At 33.4% G+C, this 27589-nt stretch overlaps 2 protein-coding genes across 5 annotated transcripts; one reads left to right on the forward strand and one right to left on the reverse strand.

Moving 5' to 3' along the window:
* Window positions 1–1936: 1936 nt before the first annotated feature.
* ATP8A (ATPase phospholipid transporting 8A1) lies at window positions 1937–23759 on the reverse strand. 4 transcript variants are annotated; one of them, XR_005863455.2, is made up of 5 exons: window positions 20818–23759; window positions 16384–17163; window positions 8938–9132; window positions 4118–4161; window positions 1937–2500 (listed from the first exon to the last, which is right to left on the reverse strand). XR_005863455.2 is itself a non-coding variant. In XM_040709524.2 (4 exons), exons 1-3 carry the CDS (start codon window positions 23408–23410, stop codon window positions 4118–4120), a joined length of 3417 nt encoding a protein of 1138 aa, XP_040565458.1. In that variant the 5' UTR covers window positions 23411–23759; the 3' UTR covers window positions 1937–2500. The 4 variants fall into 4 exon arrangements, 2 of the variants coding, with proteins under 2 accessions (XP_040565458.1, XP_071743567.1); XR_011779470.1 differs by having other exon boundaries at window positions 8870–9132; XM_040709524.2 differs by lacking the exon at window positions 8938–9132.
* On the forward strand, window positions 23731–27363 carry LOC121115304 (retinoblastoma-like protein 1). Its single transcript, XM_040709526.2, has 5 exons — window positions 23731–25691; window positions 25760–25888; window positions 25955–26244; window positions 26300–26779; window positions 26854–27363. Exons 1-5 carry the CDS (start codon window positions 23909–23911, stop codon window positions 27082–27084), a joined length of 2913 nt encoding a protein of 970 aa, XP_040565460.1. The 5' UTR covers window positions 23731–23908; the 3' UTR covers window positions 27085–27363.
* The last annotated feature ends 226 nt before the right edge of the window (window positions 27364–27589 follow it).

Consider the following 27589-nt stretch of genomic DNA (forward strand, 5'->3'; position numbering starts at 1 on the left):
TGCATAAAAAAGTGAGGACCAGAGTTAGCGCCTTGTGTGTGTCCAGGTTACAAGACCATTTCAAAGTAGGTTAATGCCCCTAGTGGGGCATGTGTCCAGAGTATAGTAAACATTCACAAGAGGTTCAACTTTGTAAAAAAAACTCAACGGGTGTAGTAGGAAGCATAAAATAATCCCATATTTTCAAGAGAACTATGCTACGAGGTCAACAACAACCTAATGGAAATATTTGACCAAATAGGGACGAAGATGTGTCACAGTCCTCCATTGAGTATGTCTAGCACAGAGTAGTTCTTCATGGACGTATGCCTCAGACGACGCCACTTCTTGGGAGAAAAAATGTACACGCTCGCCTGACCTATAATAGATATTATCTGAAACAAGATCACATCTTTTGGTCAACTATCCCGTACTCTGATTAGTCAGATTTAGTTTCCTCACAAAAATAAAAAATCATCAAAGGTATGAATAATTTACACTCGACTTTATTTTTTTTTCTAAGAAATGACATATTTACTTTCATTAGTGAACTTTTCTTTCAAAAATTCCTTTGAACTCTTTTTTTTGGCCCTTTTTAAATTTAAGTATTTGAAATTAAAATTGTCCAGTTTGGTTAAAAAAATTTAATTTTTCAATTTCTTTTCTCACAAAATTCAATTTTTTGTCAACAGCTGTAGACTTTTGAAATATTTTCAAAAAAAATTTATTGTTAATTAATTTTGTTCAAAAATTTTTATTTTTGAAATTTATTCTGAATACCTATGGATTTTTTTTTAAACCCCCCAAAAAAAAAAAAAAAAAAATGTATATATATATATATATAGACAGACAATCCTGCGGACGCCCCTGTACTAACCTACTATTCTTTATGATGAGCTGATGTTCTTTCCATTATATGTATCTATAAGCAAGCACATAGGAACATTGTATCCACATTTCTAGATAAAGCACATTATTGTACTCTCATGTTGATAAAATTTGTCACGTAATACTAAGAAATGACTTTCTCTTATTTCTGGACTTTGTCCATTATTAATTATCAGAGAAAATTCCTTTACTTCTCAAAGGTCATTCCCCTTTTCGGCAGCAGAAGGCATGTCACCCGCTGCAGATATAGTCCTCTGTCATAGCGTCCTGGGGTTGGCTGACAGTGGCATTGAAGGCCTCAGTGTTTGGATGACGGGCACTACAGTTCTTCCCCTCAACATGCACCCAAAAGGTGTAGTCAAGGGTGTTGACATTAGGGGGGCAAAAGGGCCAAAAAAGAGTTGAAAGGAACTCAAAAGACTCATTCAAAAGAGTCTTGCAACGGAAAAGATTGGCTTCTTTCATTGGTATTATCAAAAGTGGCCTCTTTATAATAAAAAAAAGAATGCTAGGAGAAGGCAGAAGCAAACATATGATATACCTAAGATTCTCATTAATATCAGCTGCCTATTATATGATTTTGTGGGAGAAAATTAATTAGTTCAATAAAAAGGAGAACCTTTTATATTTAAAATGTCATTGGTAAGGGAAAATATTATAATTATATTATTTGGAATTTTTAAAACAATTGACACCAAAGGTAGGCGAGAATGCTTACTTCAGACCACGACGACCAGTTAACGTACAAAAAAGAAGAAAGAGCACACACAATTTTTCTCATTTAAGCGATGGTTTTTTCATTACATACAAGTCAACTCTACACCATTGACCAATTTAAAATGAAAATTGTCTTATTCAAAACAGAATAGTCAAATTCAAAATGGGAATAAATTTGAGTTAGACTATTCTCATTTTGAACTGGACTATTCTAATATAGAATTGGAAATGGTATAGTGATGCGAGACTCCTACCTCCCTACCACAGGGCTACTATCAATGACAAGCTCCAAGTCCAGCCCTATACGCGATAATGTTATAAAATAAAGAAAGTGAATAAAAGGACATATATATTTATGCTTGCGTAAAGTGCTTTTATTTGACATATAATCCTATAGTTACTGGATAAATCAAAGATGAGGCAGATATATATTAAATATTACAAAAATAGAATGAAGCATGAATAAATAAATAATAGTGAATATAATAAACCTTTAAATCTCTTTAAACATAGTAATGCTTCTAAATATTTCTTCATTCTTTGAGACAAGACGAATTCTTAAAGCTCTTAAAAAAAGCTCATCATTAAATTTAACAACATGACCAATAGCTTCTATTGATTGTCCATTTTGAGTGGGGTTGTGCGCAAAACTCAACAAATCATTGAACTTACTAGGATAATTTAGACTCTTGGTTTTAGTCAAAGAGGGTAAAATTTCATGGGGCTGGTAGGAAACAGACATGACGCCAGTTCCGTCATCAATATAAAAAGATATATTTTTTTCTGAGCGATTTCTCCGTTGAGAGACAATTAATCCAACGACACGGACTAGTTTATTACCAAAAGATGGATTTACTAAATGCATTGAGTTTTGAATTTGTGAAATCAAACAGTCCTCGTACGACATTATTGAGATCTGAAAATTAAAAATCCTATTAAGATAGCATATTTAAATGAACAAAACAATATAGAAGATGATTTTAAGTATATACAGGGGCGTCCGCAACAGGTGGAAAGGAGGGGTGTACCCCCTTTATTTTTATTAAAAAATAAATAAAGGAATTTTTGCTTATTAGAAGGAAATTTAATATTTGATATTTTTTTTCAAAACAATTATATTCGAAATATAATTTTTGGACTAGGGCAAATATAAGTTAAGGGGCCTTTTCTTTTATTTAAAATAAAAAGTATTCTGAGCAGACTTTGTTGACAATATCATAATGGAATGACATTTTTTAAAAGAAACAAGTTTATTTTTAGAATGTTTTTTAAAAAAAAAGAAAATTGCCTTTTTCTATAAATTGTATCCATACTTTATTGAATAAGTTTTTTATTGAAAAAAGAATATCCCTTTGTATTTTTTTCTTTTTAATATGACGTGCTGAGCTTTAGCCACACGCACTCGTTGCTACATTGTTATTACTTAAATCAATTCGAACTCACAAAAAGCAGGTACCGGCAAACATTCAGACAAACTTTACTTTAGTAATAATAATAGATTTTCTGATTATATTAATTGTATCGATATTTTTTTTTTCCTTCAATTCTTTAAGACTTTCATTCATTACACAATTGTTTTTCCATCAATCATTTTATAACTACATATTGTACAGTGTGCAAAAGCAAAAATGCATTATTCATAAAAACTTAAATGAATTCCGAAAAAAATGACACAAACATTCTTTGAAAGAGCACTCTTGAGACCTTTATTTTTACCTCATACAATTTTTTGTAAACAAAGTAAGTTTTTTAATGTTATCGAAGAAACGTAGTGTATGATTTACTCCACACTGGGTAATAAGTTAATAAGGTGGTCTAGATTGTGGAAGTGACCAAGTCCACTGTTATGAGGATCATAAAGGCGTTTGGGGTTGATAGCAGCTATGAACGGAAAACTGGGAGTTGGACAAGCGTACAAAAAAATCACTATGTTAGTAACAGGAAGATTCGGAATGCTGTGAATGACGTGATCCTCAAGAGCTAAGTCTGCCGAAAGCGCTAGCTCACAACAGCAACGATAAATGACACCAGATTTACCCAGGCAAAAAACTCCTAAATTGAACGATTTCTTGCCCTGGTCATTGTGGCCTTCTTTCTACCCAGATCTGAACCCACTTGGTCATGTGATTTGGAAGGCCAAAGCTTATGTTGTTCCCACGGAAATAATGTTGAGATGTAGGCCTTCATTTAGCGATGCCCATGTCTGATGAGTATGTCATCCAAGGTCTTCCAACATCGTGTAGAGGCTACAATTGAAACTAAGGTGGCCATTTTGAATTTTAATGAATAAGGATGTGTTTTTTTCATTAGTTTATAAATTTCAAGGTGCTCATCTTAATCACATTAGAGCTCTTGATGATTTTGTTAATTTTGTCCACTATGATGCATTTTTGCTTACCCACACTGTACTTAAAAAAACAAAAACAAAAACAGCCTCAAATTGGTCAAAAATAAAAGGGAAGAGATATATTCATTGAGTAAGTAGGACAATCTATGTATATTTAAAATATTATCTATTTTTTTAAAACCTTACCTAAACATTTATATAACCAGGAAGTATTTTATGAGATGTTGATTCTGAAATATGAAAACAAGGTTTGATATTTAATGAAAATAGAAAGTATGTATATTATAAATCGTAATATTGTGCTTTATTTCTATGTATGCTATTTAAACAACTTAAAGTGCACTTGATTCTATATAGTATACAAGGATCTATTAATAATTATAAGCAATTAAATACATAGTATAATAATTTTAATATCGATAAATTGATATAATATTACCTACATACCATGAAAAGAATCAGGGGAAAAGGAAGAATAGATATCTCAATAAAAAAACTAAAGCCTTGGATAAAGAAAAGAAACTATTTCTTTTCTGAGTAAATATTATGTAAGTATATTAACTAACAACAGGGTTTAAAGTTAGTAATATATAAAGAAAACGACACTCAGGTATGTAAATTAGAATCCATTGAATGACCATAATTTAGTTATAAGTTATAGGATTGTGCGAGGTAAAATCGTGGACTTGACTTTAAATCAATCTGGATTACTTTAGGCTGAATATTTTAAAATACTAGGTTGCGTTATTAAAAGTAGGGACTATTTCAGTTCATAAACAATAATAATAAAAACTTTCAAAAATCAACAGTTTTCAGCATGGAGGCGAGAAGACAAATGGTATTTGATTTGCTCCAAACCCAAGTGAGTGTCAAAGAGATCATGAAAGTCGTTGGATTTTTTAATAGTCTTATTTACAAGATTAATATAAAATTTTTAATTGTGCAAATTTATTTCCAAAAAGTTTAACTTTTCAATTTTTTTTTCCAAATAAAATTAATATATATAATTTAATTTCCAAAAACCAAGACCCCCACTCCCCAAAATAAAAATTTATATACATACATATATATATATACAGGGTAGACAAGGTAAATCCGGAATAACTTTAATGGCTAATTTTGAGACTTGTATAGGTTACGTAATATAAAAAAATAATACACGCGACAAGCTAAATTTGTTAGATATATAATTTGATAACTAGGTTTCCAGAGTATCTCGTCGTTCAAGCATTGAAAAAGTCAGGAGAATTTCCATCATCGAAGCTTACCGCTGCTCAGGAGACCTTCAAAAATCCAAAATCAACAGTTTATCACGTGATTAAGGCCTTTGATCAGGAGGGAAAGACTGAGTACAAAACTCATTCACCAAGATCTGATCAAATCCGAACTAAAAGGTTCATAGCTGGCTTGAAACGATCAATTGACACTCATCTAGACACGCCAATTGCTAAGTTGACCAAGGATCGTAACATGAGTAAAGAACCATTAAAAATACCATCAGGATTGATCTGGGTTACTTATCAAGGAGCAGAGCCTCTAAGCATCTGCTAACAAAGCAGAATCAGGCAGACAGAATCAGCAAAGGTAAAAATCTTATTAACCAATGAAGTGCAAAGGTGGTTACGTGTGGGGTTTTTTTCGGACGAGAAAACCATCACCATTGACGCCAACTGTAACTGTAGAAACGATAGATGGATCTGTTTGGACCCTGATGAGATCCAATCAGTCATGAAAACTAAGAATCTGGCTTCGCTTAAAGTCCTGGCGGGCATCAGCACAGAAGGACAAGTTATGCCCCCACCCCTTCTCCCAGAAGGTGACCAAGGAGGTCTACAAGGACGTGGTTATCCCATGGATGAATGAGGTCACTGATGGGAAGCCATATACATTCCAGCAAGACTCAGCACCTGCACATTAGGCCAAAATTGTCCAAGAGTTATTAGGACAAAATGTGGCGAATTTTTGGCCTCCATTCTATTGGGCAACCATCAGCCCGGACCTCAATTCATGTGGTTTTTACTTGTGGGACAGGGTGGAGAGGATCCCTTGCAAGAATAATCATGCCTCAATTGCGGCCTTGAAGGCCTCTATCGTCAATACAATGAAGGACCTGGATCTACACGAATAGCAAGGCATTCAGGAGCCGTGTAGAGATCGTGATCGAGAATGAAGGCTTGCATCATAAATAATCATTTTACATTTAATATGGCTTTTAGATGAAGAAAAAATAATCTTTCTATCTCTCATATGTAATTATCCGTTAAAGTTATTCCGGATTTACCTTGTCCACCCTGTATATATATATATAATCCTAAGGGTGTCGTCGAGAAGAAAGCCTGTTCTACCCCTCAAATTTTACCAAAATTTGGGCCATGGTAGCAGCCAAAGGAAATCATTTTGAAAAATTCAAAGATTGATCAATAAAGAATTCTAGGATAAAGCCTCAATGTTGTACTACTTTTCATTCATGCAAAAGTTGACCCTATTAGTTCCTTATCAAAAAGTCAACGATTTCACCTAACACACTGCATTGTATGTAGCTTAGAACGTTTATCAAAACATTCTTATAAAAAGTTGTTGAATTCTTAGGTATAAGGGGGATTAGGTGTGTATAATAATAAGTAAATAAGCGGATTTAATCTTGAAAAGGATGTTTTTATCTGTAAATAATAATACGCGAGGAACAAACATAAACATTAACAAAAAAGGATAATAATGGTTTTTTAATTAAATACTACATATATCCATCATTTTTGACACGTTGTTACCTTCATTTCTCTGGTTGGGGAAAAATAGAAAAAAATGCCTAAAATACCTTGGTAATTGTTAGCCCATTCTTCCAAACTATGGAATTATTATCCAATAGTTGCTTAACAAAAGCTAATTCTACTTCAACCAATTAGCAACGTTTACTACACGGATAAAAGAAGGAAATAGAAGAAAGATCGACAGCTGTCAACAAAATACCGTGTACATTTCGGATTTAGGCAAGTAACACCGTGTTCATCTCATAATCATAGAAAAATACACCAATATGAATTTGTATTAAAAAACATAATAAAGTTTCACATACTATTAGACGGAATTCAGAAAGAAAAAAACACACACTAGACATATTTTGTATGATGAATAAGAGTATTTACTTCATATTTTGAACCTTTTACATACTCCGTTGATGCATTGCCTACTCTGCAATTTGTTTACAAACTAACAAATTAAACTTTACATTAATTAAGTAGTTTAAAAAAACCTAAATTTGTAAATTTAAAAACAGAATTTCTCTTTACTATTTTGCTACTCTTCTAATTTCGACCTAGACAAGGGGTTAAAGCCAGCCAAAAATATTATAGAAATACCTAGAACTAAAAAGGTAAAAGTATTATGGGGTTCCAGTAAGACTAAAAAGCGCCTACAATCCAATAGAAAATGAATGAATTTATAATCCATTGATCTATATCCTTGATCACTGACATTAAATGTGACGATTACCATGCCGACATTAGGATTTTTCTTTAAAATTTAAAACATGACTATAATAAAGTACGCGCTTTATGTGTTCCAATTGCGAAGATTGAAAGCACCCGCCCGGAATATATTTGTAAATGAGAGGGCCCATTTATATCATTAAATTTAATTGGTTCCAAATTTAGCAAATAACTTTTTATTTAGAAGAGACTTAATATTTTTTAAGAGTTATGAATAGACTAGAGGTGGATCAGACTAGAAAAATATCGGGCACGAGGTGTCTATACAATAAAGGTAATCAAATATACACTCATGAAACCTAAATAAATTTAAAACATCAGCATGTAATAACTAATTCATGAAGTCAAATATCGCACAATCAAATCCCGATCAATTAAATAAAAAGGGATTAATTTTGAAGGTTTGCACATTGATAAACTTATATCAATGTGTTTACGACTTTTTGATCATACAAACACGCCTATTTTTTTAAATTTCTAATATCGGGGGTTTAGTTGATTTTACATTTTAGGGGATTAACGAATGTCGGTACTAAATCAATCATAAAAATACGATATAAAAAAGATGTGTAACACTTACAAATAATCAACAACGTCATCATAAGGTGTTAAGTAAAAGATGGTGCCATCGATTAGTTGCAAAGGAATTACATATTTTACATTAGAAATTAATGTCGGGCTTGAAGCTTCGGGATACGGGCTTTTCGAGCTCGGGAAAAGTTAATTTTATAAAAAAATTTTTTGATAAAAGACAAATGGAGGAAATTTTGTTTCTGAAAATTAATAAATATATTACTATAAAAATTCGCTAAAGTGAGAGGGGGACAATGACTCCTATGGTTCTGGGGCAACTGTTGGAGGGGCAAAAATCTTTCGTACAATCATTAGGGCTCTTAATATTCCTTTAAATATCCATTATTTGTCTTTCATTTTGTTTTTTAACAGGCAATTTCATATACTTCGTATGTGTGGCAATCAACACATTAACAAGTTGGTATGATTTACTGAAAACAGAGTGTGTTCAGTCGTTTGTTCCTCACAAGCATATATTACTTATTTGTAGTTTGGTTTAAACATTACATAAAGATTAGTTAATTATAAATAATAATAATGTGGTGTACATTTTAAAATAAAAAGGAAACAATGTTTAATATATAATAGTTTATAAGTATGTATTAGTGTTGAGACTCGGTCCGAGATTAATTTTTGTTTTTGGTTTGGTCCTTTTCTTAAAAACAACTTCATTTAATTACTCAAATTTATTTTCTTTAAAAAGGAGGATTTTAGGTCGAGATTTTTAATGAGTTAAAATTAAAACCGTCTCATACCGATCTGTGATGTCCAGACCGACACCCAACTCTAGTATCTATGTGGGAATCTATCAATGGATCAATTCAAGATAGTGCAAATCAATTTGTATTTAGAGGATATTAAATACTATTATGATAGGTACCCTATTAATAATTATAATTGTAGATTTGTTTTATTAATTAACTATATGCGCGCCTCAAGTTTCTTTACTTATAAATAATGTAAGCTGGATGGATCAGTCTTTAAAGCTGGATGAAGTAATAATGATAACTATTATGTATCTGTGTGTGTGTCCAGTCAATCAATCAAGGAGAATATCATCCACAACTGATATCAAGTAGGCATTTGTAGTACATTTCATTTGTATTTAGAATTGAACCAGTACTCCGCATTTGCTCCGACCATCTAGGGAGGAAAGGAAGGAAAAGTCAGTCAACTGTGAATTTATGTAAATATGTGGAAAGAGATATGATGTACTTCAAGGAAAGATAATATAACTATAGGTAAATACAAGAAGACCCAAAGAATTCAGGAAAGAGGAAAGAAAGAAAGAAATACATAATCCAAATTTATACATTAAGTGTGTATTATTATTAGTGTTGTACCGACTTGAGTGAATAAATTAATTACGAAAGAATTAAGTAGACACTAGTAGTGCGAGGCTTGATTTTTAGACCTCGAGTCGGGGTGTGTATTTGCTACGACTCTCACAAAATCTGTAAGGTTTCATGATATAATATTAGGAGATATTTAACTAAGTATCATATGATACGCTGGCACAATTATCTTTATGATATTGAATCAATAAATTGGCTTATACAAGTTAATAGAAGTAGTTCATTTTATACATCAAATGCGCTTATTTTCCCTTGTCTATAACATAGAAATATAGAAGTGAAAATATCCGCATTTTTAATCGTGTAAGGATAAGAATATACAATTTTCGTGTACAAGATACAACTGTGATATAATAACTTGAACAATTTTATCATCTCATTTCACTTCTCTACATAGGACCTATATCGCCTCTAGAGAAGAGAAAATGAGCGCATTTGGAGAAGGAATTAATTTTTACAATTGTATCCTCGCACATTTAAAAATGTGCTCGTCTCACTCATTTAATTAAGATTCCTTTTAATGACTAGTTTAAAGCTGCATCGATAGTTTATATTAGTATCAATACTAATTTATATCTATACCTTATCATATCGATATTTTTTGAGAGCCCTAGTATTTGCCACTCCCAACAAAAATCTACTTGCTCCTCACTTAGTACGTAACGATTGAAATTGACGGGGTCTACCATACCTGTGACAAGTTGTTATATAAAGTGTGGGAGGGGGATGGATGGTTCTATTTACAAACGTTACGTCACCAAAAAAAAATAATTAAAAGGTAATTTGATGATGAGAAGAAAGATTTATGAGCAATTTGAGAATTGACTAGGATTCTTATTTGGAGGTATATGAATATATATATTCATATTGTTTAAAAGACTGTTTCAAAAATGCATCATGTTGGGACCGACCATATTTGATTTTCAAAAAGAAGATGCATGGTGATATTAGTTTCGAATTTAGGAGAGGGGTGGGGTGATAGTATTTTGAATTTTTAAAAATTCATATTATTTAAAAGACTGTTTCAAAAATGCATCATGTTGGGACCGACCATATTTGATTTTCAAAAAGAAGATGCATGGTGATATTAGTTTCGAATTTAGGAGAGGGGTGGGGTGATAGTATTTTGAATTTTAAAAAATTGGGAATCAAATAAATTATAATTTATGTTTTATAAAATATATTTTTTTGCATATAATTTTTATGTTTGTCTTTATTTTTAATCAATTTGAAACCTTGACATCATTGAAATAAAAATATAAATTTTTTTATTGAGAGGAGGCTATTGGAGTGACTATAGATGACTCAATATTAGTATTGGCGATAAATACTACCTTTTTTTTTTTTTTTTTTTTGGGGGGAGGGGGTTATTATCATAGACTAAAATAATAGAAGAGGCTATACGTATAATTTGTTTTTAAAAGCAAAAATTCCTTAATTTGGAAGGAGGGACCCAATCCCTGTGGGCCTGCCATATCATTGCTAGATATGGAGTGGGGTTTGTGTTTAGTTCCTTCATTTTATAGCTGCTTGCAGCTAATTTAATGAAAATTAATGACAGCTTCCAAAGCATTCTTTAAATTATCAGGGTAACCACGTTCATTTTCGGCTTCTTTTTATTAAAATAGCATTAGATAGAATTATTTTCATCAATGGTCATTATTACTACATATTTTTGTGAGGTAAGTGATTACATAAAAAAAGAATCGACTCCTAGTATCTAAATAAAATATTGATATAGGGATATGAGGTAAGGTGTAAACAAGCAATTGGAAAATCAACTTGGAATTGCGAGTATGAAAATGCATGACTCAAGTAGTGCATAGTTGTTTGTTTGTTTTCCAAGTCGACACAACACTATTTAGTAAGTATGTATGTAAATTCAAATGAATATAGGCATCACTATCATATCAGTAGTACCTTACATACATAATAAGGTAAGTATATAATAAAATATTACGAAATTGAAAAGAGAGAGAGAGAGAGAGCGTGAGGAGTCGCTCCATATTACTATATATCATATGTAGTTACAAATAGATACATACAATGAATATATAGCATAATAAAATAATATGGTTTACTTTGTATGTATGTAGTGTTGAGAGGAGGAGCAAAAATGGTTGGTTAACCAACAAACTCCGCCCCTTCTTTCTTTCCTCTTTGCGTTTTTTTATTATTATTATTCTTCGTCTTCTCCTCACTTTTCCGATACCGTAATATACATTTCTTTATGGATATGTAACCCAACAAATAATATACGTATTATTCTACAAACTTATATTTCTACTATCTATATACCATCACCGCCTTTAACATATTATGCATTAACAAAGTAAGTAGGTTCATACAAAACGAGATGACAGACCCAAGACAAAAAAAGTGAATAATAATAAGAAGATAATTTGAATTAAAAGGACAAAATAGATATGTAAAAATAGTACAAATGCATATAAATAAATCAGGCATAAAGCAATATACATTCTCATATTTAAGTAATAAATACATGGATACCGTGCGGAGAGGAGGAAAAGTCACCGCGTACATCTATGAGCGAAAATAATTTTACCTACTACTACTGGCGTTGAGACTAGGTCAGAGATCCCTGGGATTTATATTGAACCGATATTTCATTTTCTAAAAAATAAGATCATTCATAAATATTTTTCTTCTCCAAGAAAACTGTTAGATTTTTTTTGTAAACCAAAGTTTACTTAAGGACCCTTCCAGACCAAAAAAGTTCGGTCTGGCATAAATAATAACCGATCTAAGATTTTCAGGCGCCAAGTAATTTTGCCTCAAGGATATTTCCTCCTAATATATAGATTAATTAGATTTATAGGTCGTTTTTGTTATTTTTTGGTTAAAATTGATATACCCTCTGAATTTTTTAATCAAAATATGTAATGTGTATTACTATAAAATCCATTAAATGGTTGTTCTCTGCTGTTAAAATGATTGAATCATAACCCAAAATTTGAATACATATACACAAAAAATATACCACTATGTAATGAATTCGAACCAAAGACAATTTAAGTAATAAAATTAGTATAATAATTAGAAAAACCAAAAATACGGCAACAATTCGAATAGAAGAAGTACGACTTCTCCGTTAGTTCTTATTAATTATCATCGACATGATGGAATATTCATAGTAGAAAAGACTCATGGATTGACGAACAAGCATAAGCATGAGACAGGACCATAATTTCATCATTATTCCAACAGAAAACAAACATTTAATGCATTTTAAATATTGAAAATTTAAAGGGAACATCAATTTCAACCAGAAATAAACAATAACTACGTACAAACTTCATTTATTTATATATTAAGGCGAAATATCCTTGTGGCAAAATAGTTTAGCGGAAAATTACCGAGCACCGATTTCCAGACCTAAATCCGACACTAGTACCCCTAGTGCCAAATCTGTACAGAATTAATCATTAATATTGTGGTAAAATTAAAGTTGCCCCCCTTGATAATGATCATGTCCTAGGCGTATGCCTAAACACTTTGTTACCTTCATTGCATCTAGGAACCTTTCTCCCCAAAAAGAGTCAGAAAAAAGGCCCAAAAGCAGTTGGTAGTTTGCAAATTCTTCCTAACAATAAAATTATTATTTAATAATTGTTGGCAAATGTAATTTACAGCTTAAGAAAAGGACATGTTCGAATTCAAAAATTAACTTTCAGAACACTGATAAGGGGGGGGGGATTAGAGAAATCGAAGGTTGACAACAAAAAACAAAGAAAACCAATATGTAATTGAAGTAATGACGTCTAAATATTTAATATAGCAAGGCGTTATCCCAAGAAAAAAAAAATGTACGCAGTATTGTTTTGTCAACTATTTATTATTCTACATTTCTACCTTCTTACTAGTGTATTCTAAACTTAAATTAGCTCTGATAAGAATAAGAATTGTGAACAATTTCCTACAATGAAATGGAGAATAGTTTCACTTTTAAAAATAATTTATTCAAAATGATCAAGAGATTTGATTATCTTTTTATATCTCTTTCAGAAAGAGGAAAGATTGGGGAGATCAGCACTGAAATAGTAGATATAATAATATCTTAAAATAAAATTATTTCTATATATTTAAATGTTATTTGCTATAACGGTACTAAATATAGAGGTACCAAAGAACTGACATATTTAAAACAGTACTATACTAAATTAGTATTGGAATCCATTTAACCGCACCTTAACGTATATAGAGACGGATATAAAAATATTGGTAACGTGACAAGTCTACCAAATAGATTTAATAAATAGGAAAAAGGAAAAATATCTTTAGTGAATACTTAATTCTCATCTGTTCCAAAGTGGCTTTACTTTTTATGTTTTGGGTAGAGGTTGCGTGAATGAGTGAATTTAAATAGATCTTTATTTTTACATTATCATTACAACTGTTTTGTTGTATCTTCGCTTAGAGCAGTGGTCGGGGAATTACACAACAGCATCGACACCTTGAAGGCCTCCATAATCAAGTACTGGACCAAAAACTCCCCCGCGGATGTGGTCAAGGCCTCGTATTGAGTGAATGATTGCCAGAGATAGCAGACACATTGAATGCTTTTTTTTCTTTTCTATTATTAAAACTAGTAAACAATATTTTAAGCATCTAATTGCTTCCCCCTTAAGGACGCAGTTAAAGGAAGTCCAGGTTTACCTAAACGACCATGTACTATGTCTTATGTAAAGAGAGGACCTTGCCCTTCCCTAGTGTCCATACTCCTAAATTCATACTGAATAAAATAGTAATTTTATGTTTTTTTCAATACTAAAATATCAAGTTTTGAAGTAAAAGTGATAAATTTTTAGACATATGTCAAAGTGGCCTAATAAATCGGGTCAAGTGAGTCAGAATTAAATTTCAGCTGGTTCGTACAAATGTTTTAATCTACATATTATAGAATTTGTTTACATAAAGATTAAAGTAATCTATCATGTCTCGACGTTATATATTTGTATTAACTAATCATGTTCTGATTTACGTCATGAGTAAATAATAGAATTCCTTTTTTTGACTAAGTAAGTTGACATTCATCATATTTATATCCGTTCAATATTGATAATAATTGTAGTATTAGTAATCCTAGTAGCTAATCATGTATGTTTTGTATTGTAATTATTTTTGTGGCACCTATATATTCACCTCATTGTTTAATAAACTGTGTGTAACAAATTAATTTTTGTAAACTAAATTGTTATTTAGAAAAAATTTCTAGGTACTTACAGGGTAGGGTAGCAAAGCGTGGACTGTTAATTAATGTTTATTTTCTCATTACTATCAAAAGATTTAGTGATAATTTTTGGACATTCTGTTTCCGCCGTCCTTTTTACCTAAACAAACTATACTAATCATTGAGTCATTTCATCATCATGAGCGAGCAACAAGCAAAGAGGCAGCGCCCCCTCTCATACATCCGCCAAGTCCAAAAGCTCTGCGCAGATAATATGGCTCGATTCTGGTCCAAAGAGATATGCCCCCTTCCTCACAAGATTGGAACCTACTGGACTTTTCTATGTGTGGCACTTTGAAGAGGTAATCTAACAAGACATCATATCCAAATGTGGACTCACTTATTTCCTCTATAGTGGCTGCATGGGACAACTTATCAGAGGAGTTTGACATCCACTCCTGCATGCCCTTCAGGCCACGTGTAAAGGCTGTGAATGATAATGAAAGTGGTCATTTTAATTGAAAAAAGTTTTGCAAAAACCTTGTCGACATTTTTTGTTAAGATTACTTTTTTGCCTATTATGAAAAATATAAAATCATTGGTGTTTTTCTAAATCCATCTCTCAAGTCTACGTGTTGCTGCCCTACCCTGCATATCGTTAGTCTATAATTTAGAAAAAATAAAATTATTAAGCTAAATTTTCCTTTACCTATTTATTTAAACAGATATGATAATTCCTAATATTGTATAAAATGATGATTTAGTGTTATTTTCATATAAAATTATCTGCAGATATGACTAAAAACGCATTATTTCCCTATAGAGGTACGCTGATTTTTTGCTCCACTTTATATTGTGTACATGTTGGGGTTTCTGAATACAAATAGTACAACTATTAAATGACATCTTATTTATTTATCTAATTAATTACAGGTAACAAAACCAGCCATTTTAATAATGACTAACAATACATTGATGCTAACATTTCATTTGGATCCATTGAAATTACTTATTTATTTATGAGTAATATAACTGTGGATCCTTGGAATCTCTACATTTATTAGTAAAGACCATGTAGGTAGTAGTGTTGTGCCAGTCCTCATGAATTCGGTCAATTCCAGTCTTAGGACTGGTACTATCACTCCTTGGGACTGGTCTTTAAGACCGTCGGTTCTTGTATTAAAAAACTGATTAAAAAAAAAAAAAAAAGTGAAGTGACGTCATCAAGGAGCGAATTTTATAAGTTTTAGGACTGATATGCAGGACTGAACCTGACTCTAGTCCGCAGTCCTAAATAAGGATTGACACAACACTACGTGTATGTATGTCGGGTTAAACATGATAACGGGCCAAGCAATCACCTTGAAATTTGGCAAATGCGCATCTTTGGTAACCTGGTTGAACAAAATTTGCCAACTTTATTATTGCAATATTTTTTTTAAATAGCAATAAAATTATTTTTTGACTAATGAGGCAAAAAAAAAAAAAAAAAAAATAGAGGATAAAAGAGTGGGTAGACCAAAATATATTATCAATTTTAAATGTTTGAAGCATTATATGTCCTCAAAATGGAACACAAAGTTTAATGAATAAATTAAGCTACTAAAAATCCGAACAAGTTTGGATACCTCTGCAATTAATAAATAATTATCGAAGGTGCCATAGAATATTAGTCAAATGGTAATTGTCATTAATAAAAATTACACAGTTAAACAAAGTAGGCTATAAATTCATTTTAGTTTATTGCAACATGTACACAACATAGCTGGTATATGATATTATATGTATATAAAAAAGACACCCAAGGACAGTGGTGAAGAAAAAGAAAAAAAATGAAAAGAGGCCTACCTGGAATTTGATTATTTCCTTGAGTGGTATCATAGCGTCGTATGATCTCAGATTGACTCACATCTCCATCTTCTTCCTGAGAAAAGGCATAACCGTGGGTCATTTCGATTTCAGAGGGATTTGTGGATTTCACATCTCTTATTTTAAGTGTAGCGAGAAGACTAGAGCTCTCATTTGCTCGCTCCTTGTCCTCTTTAGCCAATTTAGTTTGTCGGGTGGCTAGTTTTCCCGTTGTACCCTGAGCCACCTTGATAATAAAGTCTAAAAGAATGGCAACAGAAGGAACAAGGATCAAGGACAGCCAAAATATCCGACTCGTAAAAATCAATTCAATCATTCCAGCCATATTTGCTGCAAGAGGAATGCCAAGAGGCCACACAAAACTATAAAGCACAAGGAATGTAAACCATATAACAATAGATCCCCATATCGCAATATGAGTAAATACATTCCAGGAATCCATTTCCAGGCCAGCTTTAAGACAAACGGTAATAACGACAAAAGAGTAAACCATGTTTCCAATGGACAAATAGTCACCCGTTCGACCATTTCTCCAAATCGTGCCCAAACTATAAGCCTTCATAGGATACCAATAAATAATAATGGAATGGAAAATGGAGTTGAATATCCATTTCCAAAAAACGACATGATTAAAAAATTCAGATCGTTGAGTTTCAATGTATAATTCTGGATGGGCGAGTCTAGTCCTTGCACTAAAATATTGATCAAACAGTCCCATAGCAATTGGTGGTGCACTCGTAAAGAGAATATTATATAAACCTAAAAATTTAATTCATAAATAAAATAATTAGAAAATGTTCTATTATAATTATCATCTTATATTAATTAATTATAGGAAACCTCTTCATTAAAAGAGGTGACATACAAATCAATGGAGAAAAAAATATTCCCTTCAATTATGATAGGTTTAAAATTGTCTACTGCGCCTTGTTCATCATTTGACTAGCGTCTTTGTTATGGATGGGATTTTTGTAGAGAAACCGAACCGTTTTATTCTCCTCGTACTCAACAGAATTCCTGTAGGTAGCCATTTTTTGATCTAGGCTGTGTGAATGAGTAAACATAATTTACATACATGTTTTTTTGTTTCATTTTTGTATCAACCGTCTTGTCTCCTCTATCCTAAGAATTTCTGTGTTCTTCATTATTCTGATGATATTTTACAGGGTTAAGGAAGACAAGTAGAAATATAAGGGTACTCAGGGCTGTGACTAAAGGGAGTTTCTATTACTATTTATGTAATATAACTTAGTGGAAAAGTAATTGAGTTATATATATTATTTAGAATCAAGAGTAATAACATTACTTATTTTTCGACATTCTCTTTAGAAATGAATTTGGCTACAATATTTTTTTTTTTTTAATTATTGACTTACATAGGTAATGACAGATTCCATGAAATAATAAATACCCTGTGGTCCATTAAAATCTGAACACTTTGAATTTTAAACTTCAACAAGATTTAATTGATTAATTAACAATATAATTTGAACAAAATTAATATTATAAAAAGATGAGTGACTGAGCTCTCTTAATAATTAATGTAGCCAGCCGTAGCTACAATAATGGCTTTCAGGAGGCGACGGAAGGCCTATCATCCTCTGCTGATGTAGTCTTTTGCCATGGCAACCAAGTGCTGACTCACAATGGCTCAAGGGTCTCGGTGTTTGGATGACGTACAATGAAGGCCTTCCCCTCGACATGCACCCAAAAGGAGTAGTAAAAGAAGTGGGCATCAGGGCTGTAAGGGGGCAAAAAGTGCTAAAAATAGTTCAAAGGAAATCAAAAGACTTGCACCGGAGGAGATGGGTCTCTTTCATTGCTGTTGTCAAAAGTCAAAAAACCTCACAAGGCTCTGTCCACCCACTTTTTTTTATAGTTCTCTGGACAGTCTGGTGTGAAACCCCAAAATCTCTTGCATGGACCCTCGTATACTTGAGGGCATTTGCTTGGGCTACCTTCTTTAATTCCTCCGGGTCCAGTTCGGCCTTATTGGCAGATTTGCTGACGGTGGTTCTGGAGACACCCAACTGCTTGGAGTGCGCAAATGGAAATTCGTTGATCACGTTCAAATGTACTTTTCTCAACTTGTACGTAAGCTAAACAGCTTTGTTTTGTTTTGTAACTAACTGTTTATGCTTTAATGTATCGAAATATGAATTAATTTCAGTCACTCAACCTTCATTAATAATTGAATTAGTAAGTGTTCAGATTTCAATGTACCACCCGGTATAGCTATTATATAATAACCAATTAAAAAGTTATATCGCTATAGTAAAGTAATCTCGTTATACTATTAGTTACAAGAAAAGTAATATATTTCTAACTAATGCGTTATTACTCAACACTGATTATAAGACTAATTCGAAACTTTGATAAATGTACAGTATAAACGATGTATTTTATATAAAAAATGCTATTCATATATTTAGATACAAAGTAAGCCACAACCCCACCCAATAAAAAAAAATCCTAGGCACGGCCCTGAATGGAGTATAGACGTGTCATTGCATTAAAAATGAAAAACATTTAAAATTACACCAGGAGGACTTGCAAACATATTTACGAGTTGATTTTGATTTAATATCTCAAATAAAATGGATACCTTTTTTGCATGTTACTAACCATCAAGATAGGTATGCATGATTACAGTTTTCAATTTTCATGAAAGCTTGATCACAAAATGTAAATAATTCATGACAAAATTTACAAATATATGTTTAATTTTTAATCAACTTAATTGATTAGAATATCAATATGATATTTATGAAATAGTATGGCTTTAAAAATAACACCTTTTTCATAAAACCAAGAATATTAATCATGAACGTGATAAGGAAATGATAATTAGTCGAAATTAATAGCCCTCTATTTTGATTGAACATTCCTTAAAGGATAATTGTAGTGAGTTGTCACAAAACATATCTTGAACAAGGATCAAGACTTTAATTTTTTTACATTAGATATAGATATTTCATAGACATATTTCGATCAATTATAGCCTTTGTATTAAAATTTGTTGGATGAGTTAAGATACCCCAAAATAATATTAAGTATACTTCGTAAGGTGAGTGCCAAATTGCCATAAATCAAATATGGACTTTACATAACCGAAATTGGAAACTCCATTCTTTCGTTATTAACAATGGTGTTTTTCCAATTTTTACAATAAAATAGATCCGAGAAATTCATTTGAACAGTCTGAATTTCTCTGTTTTTAAATACTAACATTAGATATTAGAATTCTGGGATGACATATAGAGAATAACACTAGTATTTGTAATTTCTGAGCTACGACAATTTGGAACTTAAGCCTCACCTTTATAATTTGATTAATGAAAAACTTAATTTACCCAGTTATGTCCCCTTTCAAATACATAAATCTATCAGTGTCTAATTCTTTCATATTGACAATGAATATTTGCAATTTTAAGTGCAATTTGAAATTGATTAATCATAATAATTTGTAGATAGAAATTGACGATAATTTATTTGTCAAGAATACAAAATATGTAAACCAGATTCAACATTTAGAAAGATCCTTATAGCTTCCTTTCATGTTGACAAGCTACAATTGTTGCTCTATTATAAAAATGTTATATCTGATTAAATTTCAAAAATTGAGTTATCATTACTGTGTTCATTTTCGGCTTTACAGTCTGTAAAAATAAAATTTTCATTACTTTTATTATTGTGGCTTTTGTAATTGTAAAAATGGCCAATAGCAAGATGTCAATCTTTATTTAGGACTGTAACATATAAAGTTCATTCTTGATGACGTCACTCAACTTTATTTATTCTTTTTTTAATCAGTTCTTGTACTGACAGTCCAAAAGACCGGTCCTAAGACTGGACTGGACCGAATAAATAAGGAATGACACAAAACTAATCATCAACCTGACAAATCTTTTATTTACCAATTATAACATAAATTGTAAAAATAAAAAATATTTCTGCTCTCCAGAATAATTTTGAAATGTCTAGAGGACATTCTTATTCTGAGGTAGGTAACTGTCAAACGTTTTTTGTACCATATAAAGTTCAATAATACATAAATAAAAAATTTAACTCGATTGAGCACCATTTATTAAAAATATATCACCCATATGTTAATTGTTTATTTCAAAAAATCATCTAAAAGTAGTAACATGTGTTCATTTCAACATGGCATATGCTATTTTTACATATTTAAAAAAAGATTTATCTGAGTGCAAGTGCTCGAAAATGATACATGACACTCTCTAATAAGATAATATGTATGTAAAAATTCATTTGTATGGAAATATAAGAATATTATGTAGTTTAAATATCTGGAACAAATTTATGTCCCTCAAAGGAGATTGTAATACCTTTACATATATGTACATTTAATACTGCTTAAAATGCAAAGAAAGAAAGAAAACACCTTCTTACCTATAGTCCATCTCTCAAACAGAACTTGGCCAGACCAGTAGCTATCAATAGCAAACCATAGCTCGATAATATAAAGACAAATGTTCTTGTAAAATGAATATAATATAACTTTTGAAATTCGCGTATAATTCCATGCTCCATGAACGAGTAAGAGTCTTTGTAGGTACTTAAACTGACCAATTGAGAAATCTGAAGAATTTGCAGCTTGCATTCCCTCATTTCCTGATATACCTACCCCAACATCTGCCTTTTGAATCATTGCAACATCGTTGGCTCCATCTCCAATGGCTAGACAAATTGACTTTGTATGCTTTCTGATCATTTCTACCATCTCTGCCTTTTGTATGGGAGATATACGACAACAAATAACACTTCTACAGGCACAACATAATTCAACAAAGTCTCCACGAACAGATTCTTCCAAAGTAAATCCAAGTGATTTACCCTCAACCACAAGGGCATGTCTCCCAGTATTTCCTGCTACAGCACTTCTACGTACATCAGCCAAAAATTTCGTCACATCCATTCTTGTTTCATCTAACGTTTTTGTTTCAATAACCATGAGAGTCATGTCATGATGCAAGAGTTTGCAAGAGTATCCAATATTGATGGCGGTTTCTAACTTATCACCAGTGAGGACCCAAACCTTGATATTGGCCTTCAATAGCATTTGAATCGTTTCTGGAACCCCTTCCTGTAATTTGTCTTCAATTGCAGTGGCTCCTAAAAGAAACAAATCCTTTTCCACGAAGGCTGCAGCCTCGTCAATTTTTTCTTCTCTGTCTTCTAGAGCAGTTGCAGCTTCATTCCAAGTGTCTGTCCAAGACTCGTATTCATTTCTGTCCAGCTTTCGCATACCAATACAAAGCGTTCGTAGACCCTCTCGAGCAAATACATCTAGATGACTAGTTGTCGTTTCTAAGTACTTGTGAGATGCATTGTCTTTTCCAAGTCGATCAATGATAACGTTGTCAGCTCCCTTGATATATAGAGTTAAAGAACCATCAGGACTCTCAACAATTACAGTCATTCTTTTGCGAGTAGAAGTAAAGTCAATACAATTAAGAATCTTATATTCTTCTATTTCTCCATAGGCTGTTTCGATAACAACAGATTCGGGTTTTCGAGCTATAAACTTGAATCCAAATCGTGCAGCGCCACTTACTAAAGCCTTTTCATCTGGAGATGATGCATGATATTCCATTTGCCCAAGTTCGTCATTCATTTCAGGAATAACAGTATGACAAATAGCCATTAGTATCAAACAATGCCGTATATACTCTGCATTCTCAGCTCCATTTTTTAAATCATGTATTAGAACTGAATCAATATCACTTTCTTTGCTTTCATCAGTCTTATATTTTTTACCACCTATTGTTAGCCTTTTAAAGATCATTTCATTCCTGGTCAGAGTTCCAGTTTTATCAGAAAAAAGATATTTAATTTGGCCCAATTCTTCATTTAGATTGGAAGTACGAGCCTTTGCAGGAGTTTGAGAAGGTTCATAGAACATTTCTCTATCCCAATTAATGAAATAGGCTTGAATAAAGCGAACCATCTCTAATGTGACTTGAAGAGATATTGGAATAAGATTATTGTAGAGGATGATAAAGGTCATAAAATTCATAAAGAAGTTATGTTCGTCACTGCCTCCTAAATAGGGAAGGGCTTGACCCGAAATCGTTAAAAAGGAACTTGCAGTAGAAGAGAATAGTGCAATAAAGACCAGAATAAGGAATAGAAAAATGATTTGATAATTGGTTATGCGATCCACTGTGGAACGTTTAAGCGGTGCGGTAGTCGAGTTTTTGAGAAGTTTGGACTCGTGCCCTGTATAAACAGCTGCTCCAAAGATCCATGGTGTGTTCATGAGCTTCGTACCTCTAAGAAGGATTGCAGATGGAGAAATGGGTGCGAATGGATCCGAGGGACGTATTTTGATATTGCCTTTAAAGTCATATAAATTTCGATTAGGAGCTTCACATTCAATGACACCATGGAATTCATTGCATAAGAGTTCCCTCGTATTAAAATCTGCGGTTTCTATGGGTGGAGAACGTATTTTGAGATTTGTTTCACCGTCTAAATTGGAGGTTTCAATGTAACACATGCCTTGAGGCTCACTGGACGAAAGTAAGACGAGATCCGCGGGAAAGAAATGATTGTCCTCCACGAGAAGCACATCCCCTACAACTATGTCTTTCCAGCGCTTCACATACCATTCCTTCCTCAGGAAATCAAGGACACTGATGGGACTATTGTTGAGCTTATCATCTTCACGGTGCCGCTTGAAATCCTCAAGGATTTCTTTGAGGGCCGTAACTGTGAGAATGATGAGGAGAGGAACGATGGTCACGTAGCGCCCCGTGGGACTCACATTCGGAATTTGCTGCATGATTCCAATCATGAGGAAAAATATGTTGGCATAGCGACGGAATTGCTCAAAGAGAAACTTGGGCAGAAAGGAAAAGAGGGAATACTTGGCGGTGGAAATGTGATTCCTCATGTACTTAGAGGGCTCCGGAGGAACACCACTCTGGTTGATTTGGATGGAGCGGGAATCATTGAGAGGATAGGATCTGTTGCTCACCATCTTTTCCTCTTCTCAATACTGAATATACAATCTACAACTATTATTTAGAGAAAACCAAGAGTCGAGTTTCCCGAGATATTTATATTATAATAAATATAATTTGGATTCATTATCATGCTTGGCTCATTCAAGTAGGAAGCACTAGTGTAGAGTACATGGAAATAGAGTACGATTGAATCACAACAACACGTAGCTAGCTGTAGCTAAGGGGGGAGGGGATCAAGGGTTAGGGAAGAAAAAGGACAGAGAGAGGGAGAGAGAAGGAAAAGAGTGGGAGGATAAAGTAGAAGAATAAATAATGGGCGTGCGCAATTATCTGTACTATTTGTGTTGGCTAGAAATGGATGACTACCAATAGTTGGTTCCCTTGTTTTGTTTCTCTTTCTCTCTCTTCTTTTTGAGCCTTGTTCTTTGATCGTTGATTTGACTGCGGGAAAATTATTGTGGAGGGGATTGAGTAATTAGACCTGGAACAAGGAACTTGGAATCGATTCAAGGATGGCGGTGAAAGCGGAGTTTGAGGCTCTTTGCCAGGAGTTGAACATGGATGCATTGAGTAAGCGTAAGGCTTGGGAGGACTACGAGTCCATCAAGGAGAACTATTCTCTGGAAGGGAATCAGATGCATTGGCTGGCTTGCTCCCTCTACGTGGCCTGTCGCAACATGGTGCACTCCACGATCGGAGATCCCCAAGGAGCCATGCGGATCACCGGGAACGGTCTCTCCCTGACCCGCCTCCTCCGCGCCTCGCATCTGAGCCTCGTTCAGTTCTTCAACAAGGCCAAGAAGTGGGCAGACATGTTCAACCTGAAAAAGGAACTCCGCTACAAGATCGACCGCCTGGAAAGGAACTTTGCCGTCTCCAACGTGATCTTCAAAAAGTATCAGCCCATTTTCGTGCATCTCTTCAAAGACCCTTCTGTGAAAAAAGGCGGAAAGAAAAAGAGTGGACTGAGTCCGGCCGAGGTCTTTGACTTTACCTGGGGTCTCTTTGTTCGTGTGAAAGCGGATTTTCCTGCTATCTCAGACGATCTGGTCAACTCCTATCATCTTCTTCTCTCCTGTGTGGATCACATTTATGGAAACGCGCTTCTTTCCCACAAAAATAATTTGCTGAATCCCGTATTCCAATCAGAAACGACAGATATTTTAGATTCTCTTTGTAGAACGCACGAAGGAATTCTTTCAGAAGTCAAGTCCATACGGGAACACTATTGGAAGCCTCACATCAAGCAATTCATTCAACAAAAAACACTCAAAGGAGATCCACAAACCCTTTCTGGTCTTTTAGATCCAGGGAATTATGAGCACAATTCCAAAGCCATTCGTAAAGAGTATGAGGCTTATGTATTGAGTATTGGGGAATACGATGAGCGTGTTTTCTTGGGAGAAAATGCTGTCAATGAAGCCGGAACTCCTACAAAGTGTGGAAATCCGGATACAGGAGAACCAGGGGAAAAGATTCAAATGGCGCGGCGGAATTTAGTGAGACAATTTGATGGAAATTCCCTTATTCCTAATACACCTCTAAGTGGAAAACATTATTTAAAAGCTAAAGATCAATTAAAAATAACGCCGGTCTCGACAGCCACTTACTTAGTGTCCAGACTTAACAATCTAATTGGAAAGCGGGAAGCTGAGCCTAGTTCAAAATTACTTGAATTTTTCAAGTCTTGTGATAATAACCCCGCTGAAACAATTGCTGAACGTGTTAAAAGGCTTGGGGATATATTTTCTGAAAATTATACTGCACGTAGCGATAAGCACCCTGGTTCCCAAGGATCTTTTGCCCGAATGCGTCTAAAAATGGGTGTAATTTTATACTATAAACTTCTCGAAAGGATTCTTATGTCTGAAAAGGAAAAGGGGAAGCCTATTGGAAATCTCTTGGATCAAAATCAGTTCCATTGCGCACTCTTTGCGTGTTGTCTTGAAGTTGTTATTTTTTCTTATAACTCGCAAAGAACCTTTCCTTGGATCCTGGATACATTTGGCTTAGAATCTATTCAGTTTTACAAAGTCATCGAAATAATCATTCGCAACGAGGATGCGCTTCCTCGAGATGTTGTTAAGCACTTGCAAAGAATCGAGGAACAAATTTTGGAGTCAAGAGCTTGGGTAAGAGATAGTGCATTATGGGAAGAAATTGAAAAAGATGGAAGAGGTGTTCCTTCCTGTGAAGAAGTGGCCTTACCTAATAATGAGGGTAGTACTTCATTAATTGTTGATCCTATTAGATCTCCCATGTCCAACCAGAAACAAGTTTTTGCAGTGATAAAGTGTACGTTATTGCATACTTTTTACATTGTAATTGAGCGCAGTATATTAATATTCCTTCTTACTTTTTAGCTCCTATGGCTGTGGATCGCTTCAAATCTCCAGTTGTAAATGCTATTGCGCGAAGGCAATTATTTTTAGGTTCTTCCTCATCTCCTGTGAATGCAGGACAATCTCTCCTCTTTAATCAAGAGCCATTAGGTACATAAAAGCCTTACCTGAATCATTTTCAATATATATCCATCTGTATATTTCTTTAACATTCAGGAAATCCATCTTCAGATAGTGTCAAAAAAGTCATTCTTGCAAGTCCTAAAATTACTAAAGTTGCTGAAAGGCCCAAAAGAACCGGATCTCTGGGGTTATTCTTTCGAAAAGTCTATCATCTCTCGTATCTCCGACTTGATCAGCTCTGTTTTTCATTGCAAATTGCTGATGAGGACATTAAAAGAAAGATCTGGACCACTTTCGAATACACTCTTAAACAAAACACGGATCTCATGAAAGATAGACATTTGGATCAACTACTGATGTGTTCCTTATATATCGTTTGCAAGGTAGTCTGTGTTCTTTTTTTTAAGTATAGTCTTATTTTATTCCATTCAATTCTAGGTTGTGGGCTCAACTAAATATTTTACGGATATCATGAAACATTATCGTACACAACCCCAAGCTGCGAGTCATGTCTATCGAAGCGTTTTGTTGCGCCCTAGAGGAATGAAGGGAGATGTGGAAAACGAATCTTCTGATGCACAAAAGTCCATAACACCACCCACTCCAACAAGGTTGGCCGCATCCTCAACCATTGCAGAAGACGGAGAGGAACGTGGTGATTTGATCAAATTCTACAATACCGTCTTCATGGAGAGACTTCAGGAGTTTTCCCTTAAATTTAAACGAAGTCGTCAATCAGAAGCACCTCCTTTGTCTCCTTTACCTAAATTGCGTGCCAATCCTCAGTCTCCTTGTAAAAAGGTCTCTGAAAATCAAAGAATTTTTATACGTCCATTAAAGACAGGAGCCAATGAAGTAGTAATTAATAATTCTCCTCATAAACCCCTTTTGTATAATTTCAATAGGAGTCCTGCCAAAGTAAGTGACATGAAAAACGTATTTTTTTTCCCCGCTTCAAATTTAAATTATATTTTTATTATTTTTTGTTCCAGAATTTAAATGCAATCAATGAACTCATGCGTGAGGTTGAAAAGAAGTCTACTCGTGGTAAAAGACTTTTAGCAGAAGAAGATGTTCCGTCTGCCAAATCTAGCAAATTAGATTCCGATCAGTCTCCCATAAAACTCCAATTATTAAATGAACCTCCAGTGCCACCACCTCTAGGGACCGGTGGAGTTAACAATAAACTTGAACTTATACTTGGGGATCGATCCCAAATGTAGTAGTGTGATTGTGCAATGACTACGTATTGTTTATTTATGTATGAACATAGTTCTTTGTTTTTATCCTTTTCTTCATTATATGTCGCAACTGATATAATTTACATATCCTATCCTACGATAAACTTATATGATTGATCAGTGATTATTATCACATATTTATATTTTTAGTTATTTTTATAAATAAAAATATTCTACTAAATGACCATTTTATTCTATGCTATGTATTACATGTACTCTTGTATTTAAATTGATAATTAAGTATACTATTGATGTGTCAAATATTCGTATTAATTTTTGCCTCTGAGCGGACTAAAAGCAAAATTCTGTTGGGAGACTAGAAACAGTTGCAACACTTCCTTTTTGGCTCGGTTAATCCAAGTAATAGATCATAACACTAATTTTTTCGCCCGGCATGAACCCGTTTTCCCGGGAAGTGCTACAGATATTACCTTTAACAGGTAAGTCGATTACAAAAAATGAAGTTTAGATTTAACATTTTATCCGT

Source organism: Lepeophtheirus salmonis, chromosome 3 (genome assembly GCF_016086655.4).
Source record: "Lepeophtheirus salmonis chromosome 3, UVic_Lsal_1.4, whole genome shotgun sequence".
Classification (NCBI taxonomy): Eukaryota; Metazoa; Arthropoda; class Copepoda; order Siphonostomatoida; family Caligidae; genus Lepeophtheirus; species Lepeophtheirus salmonis.